This window comes from Corvus cornix, chromosome 3 (genome assembly GCF_000738735.6).
Source record: "Corvus cornix cornix isolate S_Up_H32 chromosome 3, ASM73873v5, whole genome shotgun sequence".
NCBI lineage: Eukaryota > Metazoa > Chordata > Aves > Passeriformes > Corvidae > Corvus > Corvus cornix.
The window spans coordinates 55998066-56011054 of NC_047056.1; the positions used below are offsets into that span (position 1 = coordinate 55998066).

Sequence of the window (12989 nt, forward strand, 5' to 3'; positions counted from 1 at the left end):
AGCAGAGAATTTATTGCATGCTTTGTCAATAATTTTCTGCAGTTCAGTTGTCAATAACTGTGATACTTGGTGTGCTTTGTAAGTGAGCATGCTGTCATTGGTGTTATCAGAGGAAAGACTCTCAATATATGTTTAACCATAGATAATTAAAGGGAATGCCCAGCTGTCATCAGAGGAACCAAGGGGGTTTTTGCCATGTATGAATGAAAGTTGTCAGTGTTGGGTATGTAACTGTGCCTCTGCCTTTACAGGAGCTGCAGGTCCACTGTGCAGAGGGACAAGCATTATTGAATGCTGCTGTCCATGCCAGAGAGGAGGTGATTCCCTGGGGTATTCCCCAGATAGAAGACAGAGCCCTGGAATCCTTACGGCAGGATTGGCAAGTTTATCAGCACAGGCTTTCTGAAGCGAGAAGCCAATTAAATGCCACTGTGAGCAAACTGAGATTAATGGAGAAAAAATTTCAAAAGGTTAATGACTGGTTAACAAACCTGGAGGAGAAAGTTGCTGTCAGGACAGGGAGGAGGTCTGGTAGAGCAACAAAGGAAATGCAGCTTCAACAAATGAAGGTAAAGAATATAGTTAAGGCATTCCTTAAACAAAATAGTATGTGAGGCTTCCATGTCAATTCCTGGTTGTGCTGTGAAAATGAGAGCAAGCTTTTCAGTTTATTCTGAGGTGGTGACTAAAATGATGGATCCAAGAGAGCTTTGTGCCTTCTGGCTTGAGGGTCCTCCCATTTTACTAGTGGAGGTATGGCTATACCAGTGTTGAAATCTTGCAGGGAGATCTGTAATTCAAATGGTCTTTAGTGTGGGAAGATGTAACTGAGTACAAAGATAGGCACTGGAATGGAAAAGAATTAATAGGGTAACAAGAATAAAATGTGACCAGTTGTGTTATGAAGTCTCCACTGTGTTGATGTAATAATTCTCCTTTAGTCACTGCAAGGAGAAGACATGGTTCTGAATAAACACAGGAAGCAGATTTGAAGAATTCCGGCTTACGCTTTATAGTAATCTTTAAAACTTCAGGTGAAATCTATAGGAAGTCCAGATTGCATTTCTATTATTATTTTTGGAGGGGGAAAAAATACAAAAAGTATTGAATCTGTTGTAATGAAATGCAGTCCATTTGGGATGAGAATCTTTCCAGCATATTTTTTATATTAACCTTCATCAGATTCTGTTTTATTTTCCAGTTGTAAATGAATATTTACAGCCATGTATTTGTTTTTCCTTTTCAATGATTTCCCGACTAAGTTGCAATTAAAATCCCTGTTAGTTTAAGATGTTTGAATCAGTCATATAAGTTTGATAATTTCTTTCCCATAGAAGTGGCATGAAGACATTACAATCTACAAAGATGATGTAGAGGAAGTTGGGGTATTGGCTCAGCAAATACTAGAGGAAAATCTCACTGCAAGTAGAATGGGAAGTCAGGCTACACAGCTTACATCTCGCTACCAAACTCTTCTTCTTCATGTCTTGGTAAGTAATGAAGATTAATTCATTGTAACATCATAAATTGCAAGTAATGAAGCAAATACAAACAGGCTTTTGTGATTAGACTTAATCAGAGTTTATTAATTATTGTAGACTCAATCATATAACATTCATATGTGTACATACATGTAGGTTTCATTGGATTAAACTTACTACAGAAACATAATTAGGATAATGAAGTAAAATGCCCTGTCATTATCTTTTTTGATAGTTTCAGGAGAGAAATTCAGAATAAAGTATGCTTGAATGCTAATTGACCTCTGTAGAAATGTTTTCAGATTACCACTGATACACATTAGTACGGGGAAAATTTGATTTGGTAAGGTGCAGTCTTCAGGTTACTTTAAGTAGTAGTTGCCTCATAGTACTGTAATCACAAATCATGATTCAAAGTTCAAAATGTGAGTACATTTTCAGTGTTTAGTTTTAGCTCAGTTTTGACGTTGGTGATTGCCATATGTACATCCTGACAAGAGCCCTGTAACAGTTATCCACTATTTATGGAAGAACTCAAAGCCTATGTTTTTTCTTTGTATAATGGATTTTATTAATAAATAGAAATTTATTTTTATCTTAAACCAATAGCAATGATAAACATCTGGGTGGTTCTTGTTTCTTCCCCCTACCCTTCGTATTTGTTTAAAGGAGCAAGTAAAGTTTCTGGAAGAAGAAATACGCTGTATGGAGGAGTCAGAATTGTCTTTTAGTGCTTACACAAATTGGTATGGAGCTACTAACAAGAACTTCAGAAATGTAATCACCAAATTTGACGTGGTTGATAAAACAGCAATGGAGAAAAAAGTTCAGAAACTAGAGGTACAGCTTTCTTAAATGCAATTTTTGTTTCTGTTCACAAAAAGGAGGCTGTATTTTAACATATATCTGCCGCTCAAAATTCTGACTTTACCTTGCCCAGAGAAGATAATGGGACAAGACCACACAGTATGGAACTTTCTGTTCTCATGTCTCATTAGATCACAGTTTGGCTGTTGAAATTATAAATAGGCCGAAATAATACATTCTCATCTTTCCATTAGGCATGCTTGTATCTGTTTTATGTTAGGTTAAAACTTAAAATAAATTCCCATATCCCAGATTCCCTTCAAGTATATTTTCTTGTGCACTGTATATTTTTTGTGCACTGTGGCAGGGAGTGCTTCCTATTTCTCTTCATTGAAACGGTAGTAAAACTCATGTTTCATCTCAAAAGTTGTAGATGAGCTTCTTGTATGTCCTGCAGCTTAAGCAGCTTAAATATAATATGCTAAGCAAAAGCTTTCATCTGTGGAGTACAGATCCTCTCCTGGGAGCCCTCAGTTTCTCTGTTTAAATTCACAAGCCCAGAGCAGAGCAGAAATATTAGCTATATCTGCTTCCTTCTCACTTGACACACCTTAACTCCAGGCAATTTAGTACTGAAAAGTCCACTTGTTTTCCCTAGCAATTCCTTGTGTCGGTAGCAAAGTTAAAAAAAGGCAAGAGTTTTCATACATTTTCTGTTAACCAATACTTCCTTCACAGCTGCTGTTGAGTGATATGGACATAGGCCACAGTTTACTGAAATCAGCCCGTGAGAAGGGGGAGCGAGCTATAAAATACATGGAAGAAAATGAAGTTGATCAGTTAAGAAAAGAAACTGGAGATCATGTGGAACAGCTTGAAGAGCTGGCTGGTTCCATCAGAAAAGAGCACATGACTTCAGAGAAGTGTCTTCAGCTGGTAAAGGAGTTCACAGACAAGTATAAGGCACAGACTCAGTGGGTCATGGAGTACCAAGCCATCTTACATGCTCCTGTGGAGCCAAAGAGTGAACTCTATGAGAAGAAGGCACAATTGTCCAAATACAAGGTAAAAAGGGATTATCTCATTGTACTGTTGAATTTATTTTAGTCTAGTGATTCTCAATAAATCCCCTGATCAGGTATCCAAGTTTCTTCAGTAGGTACATGAGATGTTTCTGATCTGTATGTCCCAATCAACATCAAGGAAAACATGCATGATACCTACCTCTAAAAATCAGACTTAGACCCTGGATTTGAAATGTGAATGTCCTAAAAAGGCTTCCATATCTGAAAATTTTCTGTAATGGTGCAAAATTCTTTTATGCGTACACATGAGTAATTGCATTGATCTCAACAGAGTTGATTGCAATTGAAGTGAACATAGAAATCAGTCAGTCTTTCTTGACTTCAGACATTGTCACTGTTTACATTGACTTAATCAGCTTTCTGGTTAAAGCTGGGTGTCCCAGCTCAACTGATATCCAAGCCAGTCAGCTGCTATGACCTCCTATGTTTTTAATTAGGATTTTCATGAAGTGTTTGGGGTTATATTCCCATCACAAAAATGAGTAGAACATTTGCCAACAAACCCCTTTTCTTCTTCTAATGATGTTTTTGTAAAATACTCCAGGATTGCAGATGTTTCATGAAATGTGTACTGGGTCTGGCTGAGGTGGAGTTAACTCTCCTCATAGGAGGTCATGTAGTGTTGTGCTTTACATTTGTGGCTAAAAAAATGTTGCTAACAAACAAACAGTTTGGTTAACGCTGAGCTACAGTAGCTACATAGCTTCAAGGCTTTCTCACTAAAGCTTCCCACTTTAGCTTCCCACCCCCCGCCAGCTTCCCTACTTAAAGTTGTATGTCACAGCTGTGTGCTTGCTTTCTGCATGTCTGGGGAGTTGCACTCTTGAGAGCACAGTGCTAGGCATTCATTGCACACCATCTCACTGAGGGGATGGCTTTGGTGATACTTTTGCACCTATTTTCATAATTTGTTCTTCTGAACAAATTTTATCCCTAGCACTGGCCCCTTCATACATATGAACTCCATTTGGTTCACCAGCTCCAGACTGTCAGCCATGCTAGTAGCCACTCACAAAAGGAGCAGTTGTTTTTAGATGCATGCAAAGTTGTTGTTTCAGGGTAGGGCTGAGAAACAGAATCCTGCATTGGTAAACAAAGTTCTTCCTATTCGGAAAGGATGATACCATGGTAGAAGGCTCTGCAGCAGATCAAAGGGAAGTTAGTGAAATAATCTCCAGTGACTGGTAGATACATCTTAATTCTTGCTTGCATTGTAGTCCATACAACAGACTGTTCTGTCTCATGAGCCCTCAATAAAGTCAGTAATGGAAAAGGGAGAGGGACTTTGTGATCTGGTGAATGATGTGACTCTAAAGAACAACATTCAAGACCTTCAGAGCAATTACCAGGAACTCTGCAGCAAAACGAAGGTAAAAAGGAAGAAAACTCGGGCTTCTTCCAACTTGCTATATTTTTACCACTCTTTAGGAATTTAACTATTTATTTCATGCTATCTTGTCTGTACAAAGAACCAGCTACCTTTAATCACTTCTGGTGTTTTGTTGGGGTTTTTTTGGTTTTCTTTTGGAGGGGGGGCAGCAGTGACAGGCAATTTTCGAATGTGGAAAAAAGCACCTAAATGAATCTAACCAGAACAGCTGAAATGAATTTTGAGTGTGGCAGATGAAGTCTTTGTCTTTTGTAGCACTAAGGGGATATGTATCATGTATTATTGTTACTTTTTTTTAAAAGCATTTAATAGAATTCTAAATACATTATTTCTTGAAGGGGCAGATGGCCTCAGATTGTGCTCTCTCTTGTTTCTGCTTGATCTTCCACAAACACTGTTTAGTTTAGTTGTTGAATAAAAGGCACTGGAGAAAATAACCTGCAAGACAGATAGAATTTAATTCAGCAATGGCATTATTAATTAACATTGATTCATTAGTCCATATGTATGTAGTACTTTGAAAGGTCTAATGCTTCTAAATGCATCCTAAAGTATGATTATTCCTAAAGCTTTTAATAGGTTGTACTCCTAACAAGGATAAGCTCTGCAAACCATGTTAGTATTTATGTTTGACCTAGGCACTTTTAATTACCAATCCATCTAGAAATAGGATATGATTTTATTTTTTTCAAGGTTAATTTTTAGTTTAAAGACACGCCTCCAATCTGTACTGCAGAAGTGAAATCCATTGCATTGGATATAATATCTATGGCTTAAATTTAGAGAATCTTCCTGAAAAGAATAAATACCTTCTAACTCAGTGTGTACATTCTTAATTTGCCTACTGCAGACACGGGCAGTATGTACACTCAAAGGCTGTAAGCAGCAGGGTCCCAGCCATAGCATTTGGTGGGTCAAGTGCAGTCTCTCAAAGACTGTGTAGTAACTCTAAGTGAACTTAAAGTCAAGTTGACACTATTCATTTTCTCAGTGTTTTCCTCAGTCTTCAAAGTATGGTATTTCAGCTGGAGTGAAAATACCACTCAGTACCACAGAGCTAATGATTCACAGAAATTTATTCACAGAAATAATCCCTTTCGATGTCCTCCTTTACAGTCTATTTACATGAGAGTCCCTCGCAGGAATATGAATTTAGATGATAATTCTTATTATGCTTTCAAGTTCTTGGTGGGTTTTGGCTTTTTGGGGGGTTTTTTGAAGTCTTGTAATTACTTGAAAATTTAATTTTGGTTATTGTGTACCTGCAGGCATACGTTGAAACCTTAGAGATAAGAGTAAAAGAACATGAGGATTACAATAGTGATTTGCAAGAAGGGGAGAAATGGTTATTACATATGTCCAGCAGATTGGTCAGCCCTGACCTCGTGGAAAGCAACAATCTTGAAATAGTCACTCAGCAACTAGCTAACCACAAGGTGGGTTTGCTATTGGTAATCTTCCTTTGTAAAATAGAATTTTTCTTCTTTGCTTCTCTGGCTCCACTTCAGAGCTCTAGCTATTTGTCATTCACCTATTTTATTTCTCTTACCACTAACTGTGTAAATAAGCATCACTGTCATTAAGGCAGATAACAAATCTAGCATTGTTAGCATTGTTTCTTGTCTAAAACTGCATTTACACAAAGACCTTTGTTGTACTCTGATCTGAATTCTGTGTCAGATTTTTCTATGTCAGACTTCCCAGGAAATGAAACACAAAAATTGGTTTGGGGTCATTTTACTCTTGAGGTATTTTTTTCTCTGGCACTTTTAAGGCTGAAGAAAAAAAAAAAAAACTGCATTGAAAATTTTCTTGGTATGGATCTGCTAACAAGAATTTTAGAAATGTGATCACCAAATTGGGCATGGTTGATAAAACAGCAATGGAGAAAAAAGTGCAGAAACTAGAGGGACCTCTATTAGGTTGTTCTAATTCTAGGTTCTTCTATTAGGTTGTAGCATTTTCTCCATTGCTTTTATTCAAAGTATTGTTATGGTTGCTGTTAGTGAGAGCAAAATCCAACCCACCACTACCTGAAACTGAGATTCCAATGGCAGATATTGAACTCTTTAAATGATGTGTGATTGGTGTGTTATTCCTTAAGTAACCTCCTTAGGTAAAATATTGGCTCCACCAAAGTCAGTGGAAAGAACTGTCTGCTGTGAAAGAGCTTATGGAATGAGATATGATTCAGCAAGAGCTTTAATTTGCATTACTAGACACAAGAGAAGCTGGAGGAGCCCTGAAGAGCATGCAACAAATGAAGATTAAGGGTAGTCTTGGGGTGTGAGCAGAGAGTGTTGACACATTATGACAGTGCTACTGATGTTTCTGTGGGGATATCTGTGTAAAGACTTTTGACAATGACTTTACAATGAGCATGCAGTCCAACAGCTTGACTATGAAAATACACGTTGTCTGAAAACTTTTTTCCAAATCTGAAGAAGAGTGTTCAAAGGAGGAAGAAATAACATTCTGCACCACTGCGTATTACTTCAAAAGTATTTTATCTCTTTCTTAGGCTATCATGGAAGAAATTGCAGGATTTGAAGATCGTTTGAGCAACCTTAAGAGTAAAGGTGATTACCTGATCAGTCAATGCTCAGAACATCTTCAAGCAAAATTTAAGCAAAATATACAAAGCCATCTTCAGGGGACAAGAGACAGCTATTCTGCCATATGTAGCACAGCCCAAAGAGTAAGTCTTTTTTCAAAGATTTTTTTATGCCATTTAAGAAAAAAGTGCATTGTTATTTCTTTAAGTGGTATAAAATTCTTCCTACTGTTTTCATTTCAATTGAGCCTACAGGTTACTGAGCACTTAATAATTCCTGTGCTACAGTTGAATTCCTTGTGATCCAAATGTTGTCTTGCAACCAGCAAAAGTAGTGGCCTGTCAGTTCTTACCTTAATCATACCGCATGCTCACTACCTTCATGTTACGCTAGCTTCTGAGCAGCTGCAGCAAAAAAAATTAGACTATTTCTACTTCAAAAACTAGGGAGCAAATTGCAGTCTTAGTGTTGATAGTTTGCATACGTACATTAACAGGTCTCAAGTGTGTGCTAGGAAATACTATCTCTCTCATTAAAACCAGAATATACAGTTAAGAAGAGCTAGCTGGGCCATTCTGTTAAACCAATTAGGAGATCAAGCCCTCAGTCAAAAAAACAACCAAAAAACCCCCCAAACCAAACTCAAAAAACTAAACAAAACAAACCCAAAAACAAATTTTAAAAATTCTTACACAAAGTCAATGGAAGAATGTTGGATAGGAATACAGAAATAAGAGAGCATGCTCTTCATTTACATCTTTATTTTTTCTTTTCAGAAGCTGTGCATTAAATATTGTCCATCATCTCCACATGTTAGCAAGGTGCAGTGAGAGCTTAAGGAGATTTCAGCCCTTGGTACTTTTATGTACAAGGGCTAAAAAATCCACAGTCTTAATAATTCTGTTTTGTCAGCAGTTTTCAAGGAAGGAGAAGAGACACAATGGTGGTATTTGAAAATGTGATAAACTTACAAAATGTTTGGTTTAGGTGTACCAGACTTTGGAACATGAGCTCCAGAAGCATGTTAATCATCAGGATACTCTACAACAGTGCCAGACTTGGCTGTCTACAGTGCAGTCAGAGCTAAAGCCAACTACTTGGACACCTTTCAGCCTGGCAGATGCAGTTAAACAGGTAAAAGTTTAGCACTTGAAAAAGCTCAGTTATTCTTAATAAGGTGAGTTCAGATAAGAGATTTAAATTTCTAGAAATCAGATATTTTCTAGCCTTCTCAGAAAGCTGTGTAGCCTCATTGTTCATTCCCAACTTCAAAAGGAATACCTGGAATGAAAAATAACTGTAGGTGAAAAATCAAAGATGGCTTTTGCTAGCTCTGCTTAATGCTTAGAAACACGTTACCTGAAAAATGTTGGCTTGTGAGATAAATCTGCTCAGATACTCCATAGATGTGTTTAGCAGAGGGGTTGTGTCTTTCTGCTTGTCCAGTTGCTCATCTGTCTACTATGTCCCTTATGAGACCTGTTTTCACAGTGCCATGGACACAGAGTCAATTATCAGGCAATTAAAACAATTTTTCAGTCTAAGAGCATAGAACTGCCTGTAGCCCGCACTGACCATTGAGAACGCTTTCATTGCTTCTTGATTGTTCTTAGTGACAATGTGTTTTACGTTGGATTTGTGACGTGGTTTTAAATTAACCTGGCATGGTACTAAAAATGCTGGAATTCAGGGCTGTCTCATCCATCATCTGGCTTAATAGAGACCTTGAAATACTAGAGATGACAGACCTACAAGGGCAGGGGAAGCAGGGTGTGACATGGTGAGACCAGCAGGGCAGCACCTTCCCAATGACGTGCAGAACTGCAGCTCAAAGGTTAGGTGAACACAGGCCCCCTGATGTCACTCCCCCAGCTGATGGTCACCAGGCAAGTCCTTAGGGATGAGGCCAGTCCCAGGTGAAGGCAGTGGGTCAGGGCAGCAAGGCAAGGCTGGGAGGATCAGCCAGGCACAGATATACCTGTAGTGTAGCTTAGGTGAGGTTCAAAGGTGGGTGAAGGAAGGTCAGGAACTGAGCTTAGACACAGCTCTTGGGCTTTGCCTTTCTGGGCTGAGTCAAGGCTGGCCCTAAGAGGAGGTAGCCAAACCCTGAGGAGGAGGAGTTAGAGGCTGCAGAGCCCTTTGGTGTGCTGAGGGCCTAGCCACCCCTGAGGATTAGGGACCTGATCCTATGCTTGACTGTTCTGTGAAAGTGAAAAATGGTTTCCCTTGTTTAGGAAGAATTCCTTCAAACCTGCCAAAATGCCGCATAGGACTGCCCCTTATCCCCACAGGTCTTTGCTGGACTTGGGTCAATTTGCCCATGTTTCTTTTATGGGGAAGAGGGAAACTGGGCTAAGTACATCAGGGACAGCTGGACAAGTGTAAGCACAGGAGAATAATCACTTTCCACAGTTTGTGCTCTGCATTCTTGCTAATACAGTCATTTGGGCTTGCCAAAAGGGTGCACTGTTGTTTAGTTCAATTTTTTGCCTGCAAGGACCTACTGCTGGCCCTCTGCATTAGGTGGTCACTCACCCTCCTCCCTGGGACTTTAGAAGATATGTTATTGCCCTGCTTGTTAGCAATCATATAATAATGTTATTTTAGGATAAGGAGAATCTTCACAGGGAGAGGTGAGCTCCTACAGGCAATGTTGAGAGCAAGAACCCTTAATGATGTCTTGTCTAGTCTTGCCAGTCACAGATACTGGAGATGCTGGAAGGTTTTCCGAAGGTGTGGGAAAGTGTATTGTGCTACTAAGCTGAATTTCTCATGATCTGTCAGACACTGGAAAATGTTACAGTTGTAGGAACAGGACACTTTGATAATCCCATAAAGCCCAGCTTCCCATTCACATTGGGAAAGTCAGTCACCTTGTTGAGACTGTGTGTTTCTATCCAAGAAATAAGCTAGCTAATTCATATGTGTCTAAGTGCTTTGGTAATTGGATAATAATCAAATTCTAAGGATTATTCCTTTCCATAATTATAACATAGCAGCCGTACCTAAAAAAATAATGTATTCCTACATTTAATTTTATGGAAATAATAAAGCAAAGTAAAAATACTAAAATGCATGATTGTAATAAAACAAGATATTATTTCCACAGTCACAGGTTTTATTTGTGAGTTGTCTTCCCTCAGGTTAAACACTTCCGAGCTCTGCAGGAGCAGGCCAATACATACTTGGATCTTCTGTGCTCCATGTGTGACCTGTCAGATGCCACAGTGAAGAGCACAGCAGCAGATATTCAACAAACTAAACAAACGGTACAAGATAACCACAACAACCCACTTTTAATCCTATTTAGAGCTTTAACTGCCTTGATCTGTTCCCTTTTAAAAAGGTCATATTGGGTAATAGTTTAAAGAAATGTTATCTTACTTTCATCCTAAGTATTTCTTTAGAAATAGTTAAATAGTTTTCTCTTTCTGCTTCTTTTTTTTTTTTTAATTTTTAAATTCATACACTGTCATCCTGGTACTAATACAAAGACACGCAACTAAGGTTTCTGAAGGTACTTAGGCAATGTTACAAGATGTTGGTCTAAAGCCACAGAAATAACATTCTGTGGTAGAAAACCTGATTCAAGTTATCTGTTTCAAAAAACACAATTCAGTCGAATCTTCTCTGTATTTTATTAAATCAGACATATTTTCTTGTTATTATTTATTCAACAATAGACTGATGTTCATATTGACCTATATTAATATATTACTAATATAGTAATCATCATAAAATTATGCTGGTTCAATTCATGAATCAAAGTGCATCTATTTCAGCATATTAATTTATAGAAGTGTTCCTCAATTTTAAGTTCTAAAGTCTCTTAATGCTTAGGTTTAAAATAGAGCTATAAACCTAAGTTAGTGGGAAAGAAGAATTATGAGCATTCCTCATAATGAATGAAAAATTTAGTTTCTTTTACACAGACATACGACCAGAGTTTTGAAACTACTTCTAACAAGAGTAAAAATCTGATACATACAGTAACAGTACTCCATACCAGAAAAGCAAATTGTACAAATCCAAGCAACCCATGAAAATATGGCAGTCCAAGTACTGAATTGCTGAGAAAGATCCCAAACTCAGAATAAGATCCTCCTCTGACATATAAAGCAGTGAAACATTTTTAAGAAATCACAGATGGTAGTGCTGAGATATACTAAGCTGGTTGAGTGTCTAAACCTTAAAGACACCCGACTGCTGTATTTAGAGCAAAAGCAGCTGTGTCACTATTGGTGTAAGAGGATTGACGGGCTCAGATCTAGTAAGCATTCTTCTTATTGGCATTTAGTAGAGGCATATAGTTAGAATAACTGGGCTAAGCAAATTAAAAGGAAGTGTTTAATTGAAAATTTTATGTAGGCTACATTCTAACAATATTCTTAGCATGCAGTATATTATACAATTAATTTAAGCTTTAACAGAGGACTGAGAACATTGAAATACACACTCATAAACATACTTGCTTCTCTCAAGGGTGAATGATAATTAATTTCTTTTGTTGTTGTTGTTGTTTCCACATGGATTTCCTTTGATAGGTACAATTTTTGTGACTTTTGGAGGTTAAGACTCTTTTTGTGGATAATATTAGCCCCTTCAGAATCTGGTGCAGAAATTGCTTTAGTACAGTATTGTGCTCAGAGGAGGAATGGTATTCATCCTCCATTCTCCAAAAATAGATGCATTAAAGCATTCCTACTCCTTTTCATTTCTTTTCTTCTAGATTGAGCAACAGATAATGCACTCACAGTATTTGTCTCAAGGTTGGGAAGAGATCAAACAATTGAAGGCTGAGCTCTGGATATATTTCCAGGATGCGGATCAACAACTACAGAATTTAAAAAGGAGAAGGGCAGAGTTGGAGCTAAATATTGCCCAGAATATGGTGCTCCAGGTTAAGGTAAGGAGACTTTTGGTTAAGAACAGAAGGTAAGGAAGAAGTTCATCCTTTGGCTGATATTATTTTATGATTCATATTGTGTGCACATACTGCATATATTGGCTAAAATGCTCTAAGCAAGAGCAGAGAAGATAGAGGAAAGAGTGTTTCCTTATTGATACTACAGGGTGATTCAGAGAGCAGAAATTTGCATTATAGTATTTTTCTGGCTTTGTTTTTTAAATAATTGACAATTTTCAGCCTACTGGTCTGATTTGCCTTCACTTTTAGAGTAGACTAAATGCTGATCACAGTGGACCTGAAGATAAGATTTGCAAACTGTGCTTGCTAAATTCTTTGATTTCTATACTTCTGAATAGTTTAGAAGTATTTCAAAATTAGTCAGCAAAACTGTTTGATGTTGCTGATCTCTAAGAAAAGGTATGGCAGAAATCCAATTTAAATAATGAGACAAATGCCTTCAGGACTTACTCATTCCAGAAGAGAAACATTTTATGACTCTTCTGTATACATCATAACCAGTAACTTAACAAAAAGATCATTCTTTATTAAATTATTATATACTTGAGTTTTGCATTTTTGGTCTCGGCTTTGCTTGTATTCCTTTTCTGGTATGCCAAGAGTTAGCACTTCCTCTCCATGTCTGTTCTACTCACACTTTGGAACAAAGTCAAAGCCTTTGAAGATGCCTCAGCACAATCTGAACAGAAAGCTGAAGGAGTCTCTATTTCTTCACTCTTTCAGTCAGAAGCTTTGGATTATAAT

The 12989-nt window shown here is 37.7% G+C and overlaps 1 protein-coding gene across 1 annotated transcript in view; it reads left to right on the forward strand.

The window, feature by feature from the left end:
- SYNE1 (spectrin repeat containing nuclear envelope protein 1) overlaps positions 1 to 12989 on the forward strand; it is a 294515-nt gene that overhangs the window by 160528 nt on the left and 120998 nt on the right. The window contains 10 exon segments of the mRNA XM_039568730.1: positions 252 to 569; positions 1335 to 1490; positions 2151 to 2321; positions 3027 to 3353; positions 4591 to 4743; positions 6032 to 6199; positions 7285 to 7461; positions 8306 to 8452; positions 10462 to 10587; positions 12048 to 12224. Coding sequence (XP_039424664.1) covers positions 252 to 569; positions 1335 to 1490; positions 2151 to 2321; positions 3027 to 3353; positions 4591 to 4743; positions 6032 to 6199; positions 7285 to 7461; positions 8306 to 8452; positions 10462 to 10587; positions 12048 to 12224 — 1920 coding nt within the window.